The sequence below is a fragment of the Neolamprologus multifasciatus genome, chromosome 5 (assembly GCF_963576455.1).
Source record: "Neolamprologus multifasciatus chromosome 5, fNeoMul1.2, whole genome shotgun sequence".
NCBI lineage: Eukaryota > Metazoa > Chordata > Actinopteri > Cichliformes > Cichlidae > Neolamprologus > Neolamprologus multifasciatus.
The window spans coordinates 25,893,371-25,913,391 of NC_140443.1; the positions used below are offsets into that span (position 1 = coordinate 25,893,371).

Here is a 20,021-nt window from a genome sequence, read left to right on the forward strand (position 1 = left end):
TCCTTCCTCTTTCTTGCTCTTGCTAACCACAGCTTTAGATCCATTCTTCTGTTTCTTTCTCTCTGTGTTTGCCTTTGTTTGTACACCTCATTGAAACAGAGCAGAACAGTCATGCACAGATAATGTGTTAGTAAATGACAGCCAGTAACCATTGGTATCAGAAGCGCTCTCACTAAATTTCTCTTGAACTTTCTTTTTTCCTCATCCTCCTTTTATCCTCTGTTTTCATCACTGCCCTTCTGCCTGTTTTGTTCTTTGACCCTGTGTGACTGCTTTAAGTTCAGGCCTTTGAAGATAATATTGTAGCTCTGGTTTTGGGTGCTGCAAATCACATAAACTCAGTTTTCTTCATGTGGGAACAAACATTTTGAAACAAAAGACTGATGAACAAGAACAAAGTTGTCAAACAATAACTTTCTTGTTTGCTTAGTACTGCCCCTGTGTTTATGAATGTTGCCAAATCTGTTCATAGTAATTGTATGACTGTAGCCCAGCCCTGGATGAAATTAGGCACCCACAGAAGGATAGAGAAAGTCATTTACAGCTTCTAATTGTCATAATTTGGCAGCAATGTGGTTGAACGTGGGTGGGCCATATCATCTGGATAGCTTTGGGTGTCAACCAAACCCCTCCCAACCTTCTCCTGAGAGACTGCAGCCATTGGTCAGGCCCCATTTTGTTACCATGGCTATAGGCCAAACCAGAGGCGGGGCATCTGTCTTCCACCTGGTCGCACCAGCTGCTCAAGCACTGCTTCTATGGCATGCCTGGAGTGTATCTGAGCCTGCTTGCTGGCTTGTGTTTTTGTGTTTGTACATAATACTTGTATTATATTACAGAAGTGACTGTACTCATAAGTATTACTTAAATATCTAATGATATTTATATAGGACCAACAAAGCTACAAATCAGAGAATATATTTAAAGTGCAAAAGAACCCAAAGTTGAAACAGCCAAAGAAATCACATCAAACGTAAATACACATGTGATAGCTTAAAAAAAAACCCTGTTAACACAGCAGAGTACTCATGTGATTCCAGTTAGCTTAATTTCATAAGCTAGGTTCTTAAATGAGCTGTGACCACCTGTCACCAGACTGGAAGTGGCTCAACATGGAAAGTTGGAAAGAAAGGAAAGAATTGCCAGAGGATAGAAGACATCTGATTGTGATGCGAAGAATTTGACATTTGACAAGTCATGTTTTAAAGAAAAAAAGTGATGATCTAGAAATCAGTCGAGATGCAGTTACAATACTAGTGAGGTGGTGTGGAATAAGCCACAGTAACATGTCATAACTGCAGTGGAAAATCCTTTTAAAAGCAGGCCGCACACACGCATTTGTGGAATTTAGACACACAAGTGCTTCAGACTTGGCACAGAGGTTATCACTGAAAGTCAGAATTTAAGTGACGGCGCAGAAAATACAAAGAGCATTGCATCATGTGTGGACGACATCCAAAAAGAGCCTTTTCTTGCTTGTTGGCATAAAACTGCAAGATTACATTATGCTTAAGAACATGGAAAAAAGCCTGAGGTGTATTAGGAGCACATTCTTTAGTCAGATCAGGCCAAGATAAGTTTGTTTGGCTCAGTGAAGAAACAGCTTATTAATTTAAAACTGGTATCAGATCAGTGCTCTGTGTCAACTGGTACACAAAGCCAAGCTATCTGTATCAGTATCTGGACTCAAAACGTCAGGTTGGTGCATCCCTACCAAAGGCAGTGTGTGGAGTCTGTTGTGCTGCTGTTGTGTGTTATGTTTCCTTATATAGCTATAGTCAGTCCCTATCTGTGCCCTCTGTGGTTACATAAAGTAGTGTAAAGTGGCTCTAGTTGAGCAGTGGCGGTATTAATAGATGTTATTTAAGTGTAGCACACCATGCTTGCAGCCTACATATAGAATCACAAGGAGTCTAGTCAGCAAAGTCCAGAGGCAGCAAAGCTGTTCTTGCTTCCAGGTTGTGTGTACCTGTCATTGCTTTTCATCAACTGGGAAGTGCGCGTTAATAATTTATTACCCTACAGCTCTTCTCATTGGGAGGAATATAACATATGCTCTCTGGTGTTTTATATTTACCTCACCCCCCTTCACTGTTGTGATGTGCTACAACACAGGGCAGCACCCCGTATAGATGAGCTTGGGCAATTCTCGGTGTTTTTACATCATCCAATTGATTAACAGCTATTACCAATAGGCTATCCAATCATATCCAGCAGCAGACTCGTCACTCATTTTAAATGCCAGTAGCCGATTTGACAGCACAGCTGCTGTCATCAACCAGTATTTTGGTTCATTTAATCACAGTGTTACAGTGTAGTGGTTACAGTGTGCTAAGTCTGTCTTCTTTGTCTTCTCCTGAGCAGAGGGTGTCCCACCCTTCCTTCCCATCCCATCCTCTCTCTCCGTCCCTCAGCAAACATCTCAAGTGCTTTAATGTTTCTACCTTTTCTTGTTACTCTTCTCCTTCTCTTTTATTCTGCCATTAGTCTACATGACTTTGTTTTTTTCTAACAAGGTTCAATATGCTTTTCCAACTAACCAACTGAGAACTTACCAAACGGGAACTGAGAACAAACCTAGCAACTTTTTAAAATACCAACGCAAAACTTTGACTTTTCAAAAACCCGACTTCCTTTCCTCAAACTGTAGTTATTTACTGTTACACATACTGACTTATGTGTTGGCTTTAGTTGGAAATTTGCACTAAAAATGGTCTGTTTGCAAGAGAATTTGAATTGTTTTAGTTAGAATGTTAAGATATTGGGAAAATGTTTTGAACGTTTTGCAGTCTAGGATGGAGGAAATGTCAAAAATGTATCATCCTCATCCTGTTTCCACTGGTGTCATTTAATGTATAATATAAAGGATCAAGTAGCTAGTTGTTTCAGCGTGTGTGCCTCTACACATGCCCATCTGGTAAATGTCACTGTGTGTTTTCTACTTCTCTGCCCCTCTCCTCTGTTGCTCTCACACACATAACGGTGTAGTGTTTAAATAATGTTGAGGTATAGGTGTGTGTGCATGTGTGTTTGTGTTTGGTTTGCCTTAGTTTTTTTTTTTTTTTTTTTGTCTCGACTTCTCTCTTTCAGATCCTTGAGTTGTTTAATTGTTTCATTTCATCTTTTATTGGAGTTACACGCCCACAGCCCCCCCTCATATTCAGATAGAGAACAACATTTCCTCTCCGCTCTGTCCAGTCCAGTCCAGTCCAGTCGTTTGGCTCTTGAATCAGTCATGCTTGTTGTATTTGGTGGGCAGCAGCCAAGGCTTTCCCTATGGGCCATTACGGCACACTAGGAGTGCAGAATGGTCCAGCAGGGAGGGAGTTGGGGAAATTAACGGGAACAAAGCTATGAGATGGAGTGAGAAATAAAAATGTAAAGAGAGAAAGCGCTGAATGAACAACACAGAGATGAATCGGTGAAAGAAAAAGTGTTGAAGGGGTGTATTGGGAGGCACATTGCTCTGACTCTTGCTTGTGGCAGCCTTCCCAGTTCTTCTTGCATTCTCCTCCTTTAATTTCAGAGGTGAATTCCCAACAGCAGGGCTAAACCCAAGCCAGGGACATTCTTCTCTGGCTTATCCCCAAACAAGAGTTAGTAATCTGGGGGAAAAGTGGGTGGCCTCACCTGGGAAAAGAGAGATGATGGTATAAAAGCTGGTTGGGGAAAGTTAATGTTTCAGTTTGATCTCACCATACTGCTGTGTCAGGCTTTGGGTTTCAGACAGAACCCAATGTTGTCTTTGCTTGGGTGGAGAAAGAGCATGAGTTCCTTTCACTTAACGGAAACAGCAGTGCTAGAGAGGGCTGTGCGATAAAATCTCATATCCCGATATAAGACATTTATCATCCCGATAACGATGTATATCACAAAAATTTTACATTTTCAGCTAATTCTGTGAATCTCGGGCAAGTCGACTTGCGTGAAGTGTTTTCCGCTGGGCGTCGTGTACCTGGAGTCGAGTGTTACATAAGTTGAAACGGCCTCAATTTTCTTTGTGAGTATTTATTACACGGTGTGCTGCGGGGAAAAGCCTGTTCTAAGCTTTAGTTTTTTAACACCTGACTGCTCTTTTTAGCTTTTCATGCGTAAACACTCTGCATTCTATTTCACGTGATTCAGTTTATTTTGAAAAATCTGAACAAGATCTTCAGCTTTATTGTGAAAGGTTTGTGTGGAAAATAAATATGCGGACGGCGGAGCCATGCGATCGTTTTACCGTCGTTGATGCTAGGGACACCGCTTAAAAACAATGGCTTGTCCGTCTGTAGTGTGGCTATATTAAATATAAGAGGAAGAGAGAACTTTGGAAAATTATACAGTGACCATTAAAACAATGAAAAAATATTGCCGTAAACAGTTGATTTTGCGACACCGCGAAGCAAACGATAGCGTAAAATACAACGATAGACATTTTCATATTGTCATCCGATATATATCGTTATATCGAACAGTCATAGTGCTAGATCACTTAAAAATACAAAAAAAACTAACTCTGCCATATATGTTCTTTCAAAAATTCAGTTCTTTAAGTTTACTCATTGCCAAGTAAATACTTCATCACATCTTCATTTTGAAACTATTAAAACACCCTTCTTCCCATCCAGACTCTGCAGAAATAACTTTAATCTCATCCATCACAAATTCTCCATCCAACATTCAGGAAAAACAGTTATCCTGCTGCCAAGATCAACAGGGTTCCTCCTGCTGGACAAACAATAATACAGTCGAACTGTGTCAAGCTAATGGCAGAAATTCCGCCAGACCTACAGATCATGTACCACATCACCTGTAAACTCAAGTGAGAACATTCAGACATGGCACGCAGACACACACACAGACACACACACACACGCAGACACACACGCAGACACACACACAGACACACACACGCAGACACACACATTCCTTTCTCGTTCTGTGTTCCTCCTTCAGCTGATTGTTTTGAGGTTGCCATGCCAATGTCTTTGCAGTTATTCCCTGACATATGGAGTGTTGGTTGATGATGATTTTTTTTTAAAAAAGGGGGGAGGGGGAGCCCGGGTGTGAGTGTAAATGTGCACAAAGGTGTTTTTACCTACACAGAGGCATTACCATGCTCACAAGCATTCACTGGCACAAGTACAGAGAGGCTGATAGGTTGGTGTGCAATAGAGGATTGTATTGAAGTGTAGGATTGGGGCGGCCACGTTAGGAATGTGCCTCCTCCTCTCATACAGAAACCAGCACACGCAGCACAAACAGAACTATTTCTTAACCTAACACACTGTTCATTCTCCCAAGTTTGCACTTTTGACCACCTCATACAGCAGAATAGGCACTGGCAAAAACCTGTGGTGGGGTAACTATCACAACATGATTTGGGTGTTTAAATATTATTCAACGGTTAATGTTTGAAGGCCTTGTCACCTCTGTGTTTATTGGAATTGGTTCATTTCAATGTTGTTGCAACAGCTTATGGATTTCCCCGCAGGGCAACAAGTTTTTTCCCCTCAGTTTCAACTTTGGTGAACTTTCAGATTCAGTTTTGCTGACAAATGGCAAGATGTCTTGATGGTGCTGACCTTTGGAAAAAGAGCGAGCCCTAAGTGAAGAAAGTTAACTTGGATTAACACAGAAAATGTCAAACAATTGCTGTCTTCAGTTTATTTAATGTGATGTTTTACTTCTTTTTTTGGGTCATTGTGTATATTTGGGATTGTCAGAAGGCTTTAAACACCTGTTAGCGTGATACTCGTCTAGACTAAACAAGAGAAGAAAAAACAAAAAAAAAAGAGCAAGAAAAGAGAGAAAGGATGGTTAAGATGAAAGTGTGTGTGTGTGTGTGTGTGTTATGGTTAAGTCTATCTTACGTTACACTTACAGGACAACACTATGAAAAGTCTACCACGCTAGCACCCTGCAACTCACTGATTAAGCCCACATACATACACATGGGCGACCACGGCTGTAAATCACTGCAAACCACGCGGTAAAAGCTCATTTTAAACACCATCTGCATTCCTCATCCTTTATAGCTGCCAGACTTTATTCGTGTATGTGTGTGTTCTGTCGCTGCTTTTCTCTGCCCTCCAAATCTCCTCTCATTTAAGCCACCAAGCTTCCTATTGTTACCAGTAACTTTGCTCCTAATTTAAAACATCTTCTCTATCGCCAGCTGACAGTGCTGTGGTTTCACTGGTTTGTGGCATTTAGTGCCCTGTGCTCATTTAGACTTTGTTTATGTCATCTTCTCCCAGTCTTTTCTTGCTCGCTCTTTACTTGTTATGGGCGTTTGCAATGTTTGAGAGCCAAATAAGAGTTTAACTTTTCTGTGTTTTGAATAAAAACAAAAGAGGAATATGCTGTTGAGAGAAAGGCCTTTAAAAAAAGAAGAAAAAAGTTGGGATTAAGGGAAGTAGAGAAGTGTCTAAACACAAAAGAGACGAGGGGGGAAAAGATTATAGTGAAGAAAGTACTCCTCCCAGAGGAACTTTTAGGTAGGGGTAAAATAAAATGAACAGAGCGGGAGAGAAATAAATGAAAGGGGCTGTGGAGAGGAAGGCATTTGTGGCCAGGAATGGTTTGGCACACATTACACTGAGGTGTAGTTTTGGCGTGGCTCCCATTAGCCTCTTGTGTTACATCCATTACAAAAATCTGCACGCGCGCACACACACGTGCAAGCACACACTTTTACATGGCAGCACAGTCAAAACAGACCCACATCTTAACCACCATAGAATTTCCTTGCCATAATTCTGGTCCTACCCAGAAAAGATGGAAATCACTCATCTCTCTCTCTTTCTTCCTCTCTCTCTCCCTAAAAGATGTTATTAGAGGCACCAGTGGCCATGTAATCACTTTGGCTCTCCCACAGGAAGAGAGACACACACATATGCACGCACACACACCTACCTTAGTAATTACAGCTGAAGATGAGGTCCTATTCACTGTAATCCTAGTGAATGGCTGATATAGTTAATAAATGGTGGGTCAAGCGGTGCTGCATAGTGTCACATCAGAGTGGGGGTGTGTGTATATTTTTTTTTTTTGTGCATTTTCTCCAGCTATTAATTGATGCCTTATTATTGTGACTGATGTTGATTAACTCTGTGCACACAATTGCACACTTTGCTTGTATTCACTGCACGCAAGCACTCAGCTACACATGCAAATTGATAGACTGCCTAACTTAGTTTGTATGCACATACACTTTCTTTCATACAAACACAACCTTCCACATTCCTACGCACACACACAATACAAACACAGTTGTTCAGCTGATCTCTTCCTGTGTTTGTATGTGGTTCACTGCCCTCTTCAAAGCCACATGCACACACCCGGTTGCATTAAGCACTCTTCCCGATCATTGTGTACTTTCCCACCTTCCTATGTCTGATAAGTCTGGAGGCTAGCAGCTTGTTAGCAGAGCTCCTCACAGTTTCTCAGTGGTTTCGAGGCTTCGCAGTCATCCAGAGATGCCAATGTCACTTCAGGAATCATGTAACATGTTGCCATTCTTGCTTGAACACACTCGTAAACATATCAATATTAAATCTCGACTTAAGTCTAGGCACTTTGTCTTTAACGTAAACATCCTCTCAGCAGTCTTTGATGTAAATGTGTAATATTGTTTTGGTTGATATATCCCATAAGGGATTTGTGTTTCGCCTCAATGTAAGAGGAGGTCTTTTCTCATTTGAATGGCGACACTAAAAAGGCATTCAATTGGAAAGCTCTATCTTCAAGTCTCATCTTATTGTATATGATAATGTTGTGGTGCAATTTCTTCCCCCGTTTGCAAGACAGCTGATAAAATCAGTCATAGTAAAGCACCTCTCTAGATGCAGGGCTTCTCACACTCTCAGCCTTGTGTGCGTATGTATGTGTGTGCGCGTGGAGATGCAGATGATTGAGTTAGTGTGATTTAGTGATGGTTGGAAGATGAAATGCTGCCGCTGTGCCGTGTCTAGCAACTCGCTACACACACTTATCTGACGACTGTTAGCTAAAGGCATTTAATTCAGAGGGTGAAAAGAGGAAGAAAGGACACGGTATGAAGAAGGAAAGATGAAATAGGAGTAAGAATGCGTGATAGATGAATTAAGGAAAAGGAGAGCAATGTATTGGCAGAGAAGTAAAGGATATAACAATGACTAGGGCTTTTAATTTCAGCAAGCGCGAGGATTAAAAGGCATCAACAATGATGAATAGCTTTAATTTGCTCTTAAAGCAGCTCACTTTCTATCTCCATGTTCTACCTTCATGTTATTGTATGCACACATGTGCTCTGGGAGAGAGATACCACATGTGGCTTGGACGTTTTGTTCCATTTCTTTTTTCCTTTTGTGTTTTCTCCCCTCCTCTTCCTCCACAGCCTGTTACATGTTTCTGCAGCTGTAGATGTGTGTGTGCACACGTGTGCGAGTGTGTGACCTTTTGGGGAGTACTGCTGGTGAAAGGCCACTGGCTCACACATGAATAACCATGGTGTAGACATGTGGACGAATACCAAAGACGGTTGATAAGATTTTGCAAAGCAAGTAACCTGATATGACAGAATCAGATTGCAGAGCTACATATTTGACTTCATCGACTGTAAAGTGTGAGCTTCAGTATCCTTGATGGAACGTGTCAGGTGCAGCTTAGAAAAAACAAAAACACAAGTGCTGTGGTGTAAGATCGTAAATGTACAAAAAACATTAAAAAAGCTTAAAATAACTCTGTTTTTCGTTCAAGTTGGGACAGTGATAGACAAGCGCTTGAAATACCCAGAATTCTTTGTGCTTCTAAGTAAAAGGGGATTTGACGATGTGTGATTTATTGTTGCTAACAAGGTTCCAAAGTATAGAATTTCATTTGAGTTATTTTGAGGTCTGTTAAAAACAAAATGTGTTAAAGATTTTGTTCCCAGACTGCTGTGCCTATTGTTTTTTTCCCCAAAATGTAGAATTTGTAAATATAAACTGATCATACAGTTAGTGGTTTTTCTAGGGAGAAGGCAAGGAGTCATGGCATGCAACTGAGTGAAAACGCCTACACAGATCTGCCATCTGGGGTTTAAAGTTAATTGCTTTATGTGAGGGATAGTCCGTTCAACTAGTGTTCTGGCTGATATTTGACAACATAATAGCCCACATAGTATAGATTTTAAAACTTTTTACATAATAAACATCTAGCACTGTGTACTCGCTCACAAATGTGGCCATGAAAAATCTAGTCTGGGACTTTTTAAATGGAAATCGAAACTGGGTAGGAAACCTGTGCTAGGGTGTGGTGGTGTGTGGAAGAATTGCTGGCGTACTAGTGAAGTGTGGGAGTGTGTGTTTTTGTCTGGGAGCTGCAGCTAGTTATTGCATTTTTGACGCACACTGCTTTCGTTGCCTTTTCTTTCCCTTAATCTAGGTTGTTAAGCCTTTTGGGTGCTCGTACTGTCTATCTATATAAATAAACCTACATGAATAAGTAATATCCAGAAGCGAGTAAGACTTCCTTTTACTAACTCTCCTGCAAATACAAATAACATTGTTTAATCATTCTGCACTAATAAAGCTTCTTTTTGAATAAAAACCCATGTTTGTGTCTGCTCTCTCTCCCAGACCTTAAAATAAGCCGTTCCAGACATACAGTGTTATGATAGCAGACACACAGAGCTCGTGTGTGTCTGTACATGTGTTTGAGGGTACACCACCTCCATCATTGTCACCATAGCTCTTTGTCTGTCTTGGCTCTCTTAAAGAAAAGGCTGTTTGGTATGACTGTCTGACCCACATATGGTAAAGGTTTGCTCAGGGCTCCTATGTGTGTTGGCTGCCTATGGTGTGTATGTATATGTGTGTGTCTGTGTGTGGTGAAGTGGTATTTGTCCCATAGAAGCATCAGGGCCATCAGTCACTCATGTGTAATGTTCCATCTGCTCCCAGCTCCATACTACTTCACAGTCGGCCATACACACATAACTAAATCTCCAGAAGGGTTTTGTTTTATTTTATTTTTTGGGGGAAGATAAAACTGTTTATTCCATTGAAACCATTTGTACACACTGAATGGATGCTCTGTTTTCTCTAACAATGCATGGTAACTAAAATACAGTAGTGTACTGCTTCCCAGTAACCCAGTATAGATGTTTTTGTTTTGAGTGTACAGTTCAGAGGATCCAGTGCTTCCTTAGGGCCAACATCCTCCTGCTATTTCTGAAACAGAAAACAATACAATAGTCCATTAAACACACATGCACACAGACACACACGCATCAAGGAGTAAATTGTGTGTTTTCTGATGACTGCTGCCACTCGAGAACATCAGATATATTTGTTTTGTGTCATGCTGCGCTCAAGTTCTGCCAAGCTCACTATGCGATAGGAAGTGAGTGATTTCAGGTCTTTATCTGAAAGCCCCCGACTCGGAGAAACAAAAGTGCTGAAAGAAGGGAAAAAGATTTGAGAGGTGTTTGCAAGAAGCGGGCATTAGGTTACTCTAGTGTCCATCAAACCCAGTAAATTGTGGTTGGGCTATTGTATTAGTTAATTTGGCTGAGTGGGAAATTAAATGAGGCACAGTTGCTTTGTATTGTGTGGTAGGGTAGGCTGTAAAATGAGCTTGCTAGCCAAGAATACAGAATCACTGAGGTGCACAAGTCTCTTGTTTGCTCTTCAACCTCTTTATCACACCCCTACTGTCCAGGGATTGTGGGTGCATACCAATCTTTTGTTCGGTTCCTCACCCATTTAACACTTTCATTTCCCTTTGTTCTGTAGAGGGCCTACTTCGGTGGGCCCCCATAAACACACACATGCACATTCACTTGGGGGCCCACATCACATCAAAGTCAGGAATGTGGGGCTTGCAGCCATTATGTATGAATGCATGGACCTAGTTATGCCAAGTTTTCCCTTCTTTAGATGTGGTGTCTGTGGCGGTGTGGTTTTTGTGCTGCTTCATGCTATTAGTGAGCCAAGCTTTATGTTCACTCACTTCTCCGAATCTGCTCTGAAATGTCAAAGCCATTATCCAGAGTCCGTGGTCTTGCTGAAGTGTTACAACTCTCAGACAGGCCTGGGAACACCTGGACCAGTCTGTTTAGTTCCACTCCTTGTGAAGCTAATTACAGTCTTGAGGCATTTGATGTCCTTTTTTGCCTTCTTTTTAAGTGATTTCCTTCTCCCTTGTAGTCAGACTTAATACTTAAAGCGACAGTTTAAGACAGATGCTTATATGAACATTTGTGCCTCTTCTCCTCCACCCATCTTTACTCCCCTGCTTCCTGCAGCCTTTCTTTGTCTCTTTTTGCATTTTATTCTGTACACAATAGAATATGGTGTCTGCCTCTTTCTGAATCTTTACATCTCTTATGTACACTAGCTTCATCAGTTGTCACTTGAGCCAATGACAGGCATCATTCTCATTGACGTGCTACTGTCTTATCATCCAGCTTCTTTACCCTCATACCCCCACCTTCCTTATCACCAGCTAGCTATCCCATTTATCTATCAGAGCAAACCAGGCCTGCCTGGCACAGATAAACCCAGCATTAGGGGCTTTTGGATGGATTGGCAGGTTGAAAGAGATGTTAATGCTCATAGAACAGGAAAAAAATGGATATTAGATGTTACAGGATGATGAGATAGGTGGTTGTTTGGAATGTTTCAGGGTGGAGCTGGTAAATTGTTGGTTTATTTGGTTACAATCTCATTTTCTGATACAGGGATTATGCATGATTTTTGAATATCAAGCGACACGTTGCCGGAGGAGAAGTATCAGGGTTTTGGGGAAAGTTAGAAATTTATGGATACACTAGATGTTTAAGTTGTCTCTTATTTAATGTTTTAAATATTAGATTTCAGATTTGTTTTCTGTGTTGTAAAACCACTGTTTTCCTTTCTTTCTTTTTTTTTCTTCCACAGATGGCACAGATGTAGTAAAAACATATTTTCTTCACTTCTATGTATTCTCAGTTTTATTTTAGCTGACAAAACATTATCACTACAGGAAGGAATGCCTATTTTGGTCATGGAGGTACTCTGAATAGCACTTAAGAAAGTTATGAAATGTCAGGTTATAGACTGTTTACGTCAGAACCACAGAAAGACAAAGACTAAGGTTCATTTCCAGCAGCGTTTGTGCCGCATCATTTCCTCTCTCTGTCTCCTCTTACTGCTTTCCCTCACCGTTGCTTAAGACAGTGCCTTTAATGTGTTTGAAGTCTATTAACGTTACATTATACATGTAGAGAGTAGAGATGGGGCTTGTTTTGAAAATACAAGCACAGCATCATTCTGTAGATTCATCCATCAAGGACTTAATGGTAAGCTAAGCAATACAGAGGACACAATCAGACAGCAACAGCTTCCCGCTTGATTACTGACAATTGCATTGATTTCTTGACTTAGCTTATAGGCACAAAGAGCTGTGCATGCAAGCTGATGCAAACATAAATCTGTGATTTTTATATATGTGTGAGAAAACATTTTTACATGTTATCACTCTACAAATGCTTGTAGATCAATTGAAAATCAAGCCGTATACGCGCTGGCATTGAGCTTGGACACCCACACAGGAATCTTCACACGTATTTGTACACACTTAGCCCTTGTATTAGCTTTAAACCCTTCTAAATGCACAGACCCTGCCATGTTAACCTTGTTATTAGAGCGTAACCTCGAATTCCAGACAGAGCAGCTCAGTTTGATTGAATTAGATCTTCTTTAAGTATCCCATCCATCTATCCATTCCTCCATCCATCTGTTCAGCTTATATATTCCATAGTCTTTTGTTCTCTTCCTGTAACTCTGGGCAGCCTCGCCCTCTGCACTTGTGGAATGAATTGATTTGAAATGATTTATTACCTTTTCCTCTCTCCCCCCCCCGCAAGTCGCCCACTCTCACTCACCCACTCTTCTGTTTTCTATCTTTCTCACCGTTGTTTCTCTCTGCACACTATTTTTTTTTTATGTTAGCACTGTAGATGAACTGCATCCTGAGAGAGGGAAAACCTGAGCAGAACAAAGATGAGGGGGGGAAAAAGGGTTATTTGTCAGATTCAATGTTTCAGTCCCTGTTTCTAAGCTGATATTAAAACCAGCAAAGAGACTGGTTTTAACTTGGGGATTTTGCAGGCTGGATTTTGCACAGACTTGACAAGCAGATGGATGCAAACAGGAAGATAGGAAGGCTGTCAGAAAGACAGACTTACATTCTCTGTGGTATATTGCATTTTTGTGTGTGCAAAACCAGTGTAGGCTCAGACTGGTCATTAGCCAGTGAACTGGACTTGGGTGCCGGTTCCAGAGATAGATATGGCTGCCAATGGAAATGTCTCATTTTTTTTTAAGGGAGTGGGAAAAAATGATACATAGAGGCCACAGAACAAAAGCTATTCTTTCACCTCTGTGTGCATCTGCAGCTATTTTTCTTTATTCTGGTTGTCTGCACTTAAAAATTGTGTTGCCTTATGTGCTGGTATGTGTGTTTGTGTGCGTGTGCAAACTCGTCTAGATGCGAACCATCCGTGAATGAAATGTATCCTTTGTTTACGGGCCTATTATCTAGATAATAACATCCATATTTCCTCTCATCTCCAGAGCTTTATCACAGCCTTATGAGCTCTTTCTTTCACTCTATCTCACTATCTCTCTCTCCCCTTCTCTTTGGCACACACACTCATACACACATGTACACGCACACAGCAGAGAGCGATAATGGGATTGTTGCCCTTGGTTTCTTTTGGCAAAACTGTAAATAATTTTTTTTTCATCACAAAGTGTGTTCATTGTTCACCCACATGTTTCTTTTTCCTGTGTGTGTGTCTCTGTGTGTGCATATATATATCTCAATCAAACTAGTGCTTGCATATCTATCACTTGATGTGTGGGTTGTCATCTTATCATTCTTTCATCTATCTGGATGTGAACCTATTTGTCAGTGTGTGAATTTAGTATCATTTTCCAGCTAGTCATTGCCCGCTGTCCTTCCCTTGTCACTGTGGGCTGATAGCAGTGCGAGTCGACAAAGCTCTGTAATGGAGAGCTGATACTTGCCCTCCCCCCCGCTGCTTTGTACTTTTCATTTGCTGCTGAGATGACTTTGGCTCACAGCCACGCCAGCAAGCCAATCTCCTATCTTGTATCTGCTCCATTACTTTCCATATCTTGGCAAATTATTTGCCAAAACTCACAAAGAAAAATTTGAGCATCCGTTCACGTGCATGTTTGTGCACGTGCTGACTTGGTTGCTCAGTATTATATTTGTCTACACGTGCTTTGGGTGATCAGGTTGTTGTTCACATGCAGAGATGTCACTCACTGTTATGCTTTCTATCATTATACAGGACCACACTGTTTTCATACTTAAATTTTTTTTATTTTTTGCTCATAATTTTTAAAGTTTATTCCTCCCAGGTGCTGAACAAAAGATGTCTATAGTCATGATGACAGCACCATCCTGTCAATATTGTTCCCTTCCATGCATCTACCTCTGTAATCACATCTGTGTTCGCAATAATTATACGAGACTCAATACTGCTATTAACATAACCTTTCAATTAAGCCGTTTACATAGCTCTGTAGAACAGGTGCTCTCAACCTTTTTCCAAAATTTTGATAATTTCATGCCTCCCACCTTATAATAACTACCACCTGTTACTGCTGAAGTGAAATCAGCTTATTTCACCAGCTGGAACAACATCCATAGACACTTTAGTGTTTTTGAACTTTGGTTTGTAGAAAAAAGTGCAGCTTGAGTGTACATTATTTATTTATTTATTTATCATGGATATTTAAAGGGAGATGTGAAAATGAAGATAAATTTGTCACCATTTTATTTCCTTTATTTGTGCAGCAAATCTAGAGGAATTAAGCATGTGTTTATTTTTATTGTGCATCAATGTTCCACTTGGATTAACGCTGCATCATTTCTCTACAAGCAACAAGTTATTTTTATTTAGCTTCAAGGGTTTCTACTGTAAAAGCACGGGGGTTTTTAAGCAGCTGCTGTCTGATATTATTGCTGTATTCATGTACATCACTTTTCTGCATCATCTTTTTATTGTTTTCATATCCAAATGAGTTTTCCCGTGTGCTTCTTTTTTGTAGATCTTGGTTAACTCCATAAACGCCAGCCGCCCAGCAGTGCTATACGAGAAGGTGACCGTAAGTGAAGGAGGAAGTCCCTTACTGAGAGACATGCTGTTCAGCCCGGACCAGCAGTACATCTACACTTTGACTGACAGACAGGTGAGTTCATGTCCAACAAATTCACTAGGACACACATTCAGTCCCAGCAGACATGTTGCCATTGCAATACTTTTTCGACATAGTGTCTGCTGGGACAACACACTTTTTAAAACTCTTACTTGTGATACATGTAAGAGTTCAAAATTCTCCATATCCTGCACCTGACTATTCAGTATTTGCCAAAGGTACATACTCATAAATACTAACATTTATTTTTGTTGTGTTGCATGTTTGAATAGTTCCTGTAGAGCAGCCTGTTACTAAATGTCCAGAACACACTTCCCTTGTGCATATTTTGACATTCCTACCAACTCTACACTCATTCTCTGTACTCACACAAATCATCCACACTGGATTTCATTGCACACCAACACACATTCACACCAGCTACAAACATCGCCACCATGATGGCTTGCTAATAAGCCAGACATTACATACATGGGGAGTGCAGGGAGAGTTATAGGTCAGATGGGTGTGTGCGTGTGCACGCACTCTTCTTCTGGTGAAGGCTTTCTCTAGTGTGATGGTGAGGAGAGGAAGGGGTTGGGGAGGAGGCAGAGAGAGCATGTCGCATCTCTGCTGCTCCCCATTTCCAGCTGCTCCCTGGTTGTTGTTTTTTTTCTTCCTTCTGTCTCATTAGTGTGGTGAGTGAAGGAAGCAAAGCGAAAGGGAGGGGAGGGGGAAAGAAAAAAAGGGGTTGTACATGATGGGAATATGTCTGTATTTAATAGACCTAAAATAGGCTGTCGAATTGAAAATGGGTGAGATGTATCTGAGGTCTGCTCTGTGAGAGGCTTTTTCAGAGGTGCTGATTCTGTAGGTGGCTTAAATCAAAGTCAGGCCATAAAATGGAAACATTCTTTGTCTGTTTGACACCCAGTGGGATCATCAATGGTCACTGTATAACCACTGCCATGGCTGGGGCTTGGTAGATAAATATTTTTAAATGCAGATTGTGCTATGAGTGTAACAGTATGTTATATCACAGCCCTATGTGTCCTGGCTGAAGATACCTCTGTTCAAGCCAGATGACCTGTGATGACATATGTGAGGCTCCATCTGCACACACACACCCCATCATCACAATCATCCATCAGTTCGATAGCTGCTCGTCACCAAACCCAGCTGCACGGTGGGGAAAGATACAACACCAAGTTTGTCTACTTCAGGAAACTTAACTTATAGTCAAAGAAGTTCATTCCCATTAAATTGATTCACTCAGTGCAACACATACAGTATGGACATGTATACACACCTTGCACCCTATAGGAACATCCCTATAGGGTTTCTGATTATAATCCTGACCATAGGAGCACAGAAGAAAGGAACATGAGCTGTGGGATGTGCTGCTCTTATTAATGGTAACACACATATATACTTTTGAGGGGACACTTATTTTCAAGTTTTGGATTAAGCACATGATTTATGAAAGAAGTAACGTAGTAGAAAACGCACAGCAATGCGCACACATTCTAGAAGAACAAAGCACATGTCTAAGCAGCTAAGGGCATGAAGGGCACACACAAAACCATAATGTTACTTATAGGCGCTAGTACCCAGAACATATGCTCGGTTACACACACTTTATGTACACACACAGTCTTGTAAACAAGTGTAAGTGTGTGTGTGTGTGTGTGTGTGTGTGAGTGTGTGTGTGTGTGTGTGTGTGCACGCATACACACAGAGAGCTTCATCTCCCTGTGCGTTTGATCCCCATTAATGGATAGCAGGCCTGGGTTAAGCAGAATGGGGGGCTGTGGCTTCCAGACCTTATAGCTAAAACCCCTTTCCAGCGCTAATGACTGGAGGGGGCAATTGCCTTCTCTCACCCTCCATCCTACCCTCATCTTTATCCTCTGCCCTCCATCTATCCCACCATGCCCCCACCACTACTTTTTTTCTTTAAATCCTCACTTTTGCTCCCACACACACACACACACACACACACACACACACACACACACACACACACACACACACACACACTCTGATATTTCCATCTAAGCCCAAATTGAGTCCTCCCCTCTCAAATGCCTTCTACTGATCCCATTCCCATATTTTTAATGATCTCCCCCTATCGCTGCCATGGCCCCCCTCACCACCAGATAGACACGCTCATACTCTCGTTCTTAAAGAGGCAAAGGTGGAAAATTGTGGGATAGATACATGAAATGGTGGGTAGGAGGGCCTGCTTTTGCTAAAAGATGCTGATACACTCACGCACACACATTAACACACAACTAGTTTGCATGAGGAATATAGCCATGCCCCCTTTTTTCTAGTGAGATAGACACACAGCCCTGCCTTCACCCTGGGAGCGTGTGTGTGTGGTTGTGTGTGGCTGGGTGCCTGCGGGGGTTCCTCAGACAAGCCAAGCACATTAAGGTGTCACTGGACATATCCACTGATGCGTGGACCACAAGTTCCACCACCCTTCTGCCCTCACCCACTCACATACACACAAATGGAGGCTCAGGCGGTGAGTCACAGTTAGGGGTGAGGCCCAGTGATTTATGACTTGCTCTGTTCCAGCTATATTCATCACTGTCATTATTATCAATGGAGGATATGACAGCAGGATAGGACGGCCTGCTGTGTGTGTGTGTTTGATGAGACAGTGTGTTATTGCAGGAAATTTAGATCAGCTTATTTCTCACTGCAGTCAGGGTTGTATGATTCTTATGGACTTGGTGCATGTTGTTTGTTTTTTAATCACATTGCTCACATGCACAAATGTACAAAAGTGTCTCTCCCAGTTGACATCCGGTCATTCACTCCTAAGCAGTGCATGTATACATTGCACATAAACATATTAAAAACTGCTATTACCAAAAAACGGGAAAATACTTGATGCAGATTAGCAGGCTCATTAAGTGCTGCTGATTTGGTCAAGTTTTTTTTTTTTTTTTTTCTTTTCACAAAAATATTCAACACTTCAAGAAGAACAATGTAGCTCTTTGACTCAACCCAAACTTTTTGAAGCCTCTGCTCTGTGCAAATCTCCCTCTGTGGGAAATTGTCTTGTGGTGTTTTGGCTCAGTCAAGTCTTCCCGTCTTCAAATCATCTCATCTTTTGTTTTGGAGCCAAAAAGGTAGAAAGCTGTGGCTTCATTTGATGCCACAGATGCTGCTCTTGCCATCTTTGCACCCTTTACTCAGCCCTTCAGTGTCATACACGCATGGGCGCACATATCCTTGCATCTTTGATGGCAGCCCTTGCATATTATGGTGCTGTAGTGTGTGGTGCTGGCTAATTGCTGAAAGCATGAATATTCATCTGCTCTGGTGTTGGATGAGGGACTGGATTTGAAGTGTGAGAAGGCAACAAGCAATAATGACTTATAAGGCTTGATACAGGGGAGGAAAATCTTGTGTATGCATGAGGCAACCTTTGTTGTGTCAGGGAGGCACCTCTGATTGTTAGAGACTCACATTGATTCAGCTTGCTTACTTTTATATGACTATACATTTGGCCAGAAACTCAGCTTTCAAACATTATTTCTAAACATACATTGATGAGCCATGTCACTGAAGCCAGCCTTGAGTCCGTGGGGCATGTGCAATGTATCCTCTGGTAGTGGATCCTGCGGGTCTTGTAAATTGTGGGGTGAGATTTCCACAGACTGGATCTGTTCTGGCACCTTTTGTGGATACTCAGTTGGATTGGGATCTGTGAAGTTTCTGAAGCCAGGCCACCAGTTTACGGTGTTCATGGTGAACATCGTCCTGCCCTGGGAGAGGTCTTGGGGAGTGCTGATACAACTGAGTGCTGTTTTACGTGTCAAAGTAACATACGCACGAATGCCAGCACCCTGGGTTCCCAGTGGATCATTACATTGTGACAAGATGATCAGTCGTATTCATTGCACTTGTCAGCGGTCTTAATGTTTTGGCTGATCTGAGTATATTTTTGTGTGCGTGGGCTAACACCATTGTCCGAATCTCCATTCAGTATTTGAAAGAGATTTCCCCCTCCACATTTCACAGAGACTTGAATCCCTCCAAGGAATCTGCAGCCCTACACTGGATGTGCTCGCAGACAAAGTTCTTGTGACATTCACAAGCTGTTGGTTTGAGTCCCTACAATAGCAAACAATGGTCTGTATTGTGTTGTTAGCTCTCTGAGCAAGGAAGGCCTCATCAAGTAGCATCTTACCCGTGGAGTTTTGTTAGACATCAATCCCCTCTGTGTGTGTGTGTGTGTGTGTGTGTATCTGTTTACATTCACATATTACTGGTTCGCTGCCAATCTCGTTAGCAAACACATTAGCACAAACTGACATCAACATACATAATAAGCAGCTCGTTGTATCAATCAAAGCTGACATTTTAGTGAACTACATACAGCTAATCAGCCGGTTCTAAATGGCTCCAAGATTAATTTTCCACAATTTATCAAACTCTGGCTGACTGAGGAACTCCTGAAGTTAACAAGCACATAATGTGGTGTTTAAACATTAGCCATTGTTGGCTGACACTTTGTTTTATCATCCATAAAGTAAGTGTAGCATGCAGTAAATGAAGAGAGGACGAGAACAGTTTTTTCTCTCAAGTTTTTAGCGCTGCTTTATTTCTTTAGTTTTATTCACAAACAAACTCGGCTTGGTTTCCACATTGATATTCTGAATTAAACATTTTCTTATTTAACCAGAAGCCAAGTAATCCATGTCACATAATATGAAGACACAGAATTGTTTTGCTTTTTTGGACATGTATGGTAGAGCAAATTAATTTCTTTTTCACTGGCTTGAAAAAAAAATCTAACTTGTCCTGTATAAGCCTTAATGTTGATCCCTGAGCTCTTGT

At 41.4% G+C, this 20,021-nt stretch overlaps 1 protein-coding gene across 5 annotated transcripts in view; it reads left to right on the forward strand.

Annotated features, from left to right (window-relative positions):
- Positions 1–20,021, forward strand: part of plxna1b (plexin A1b) — a 176,519-nt gene that overhangs the window by 66,629 nt on the left and 89,869 nt on the right. For all 5 annotated transcript variants that reach the window (XM_085161350.1, XM_085161349.1, XM_085161352.1 and 2 more), the window contains exon 4: positions 15,075–15,215. In XM_085161350.1, coding sequence (XP_085017476.1) covers positions 15,075–15,215 — 141 coding nt within the window. The remainder of the gene's footprint in view (positions 1–15,074; positions 15,216–20,021) is intronic.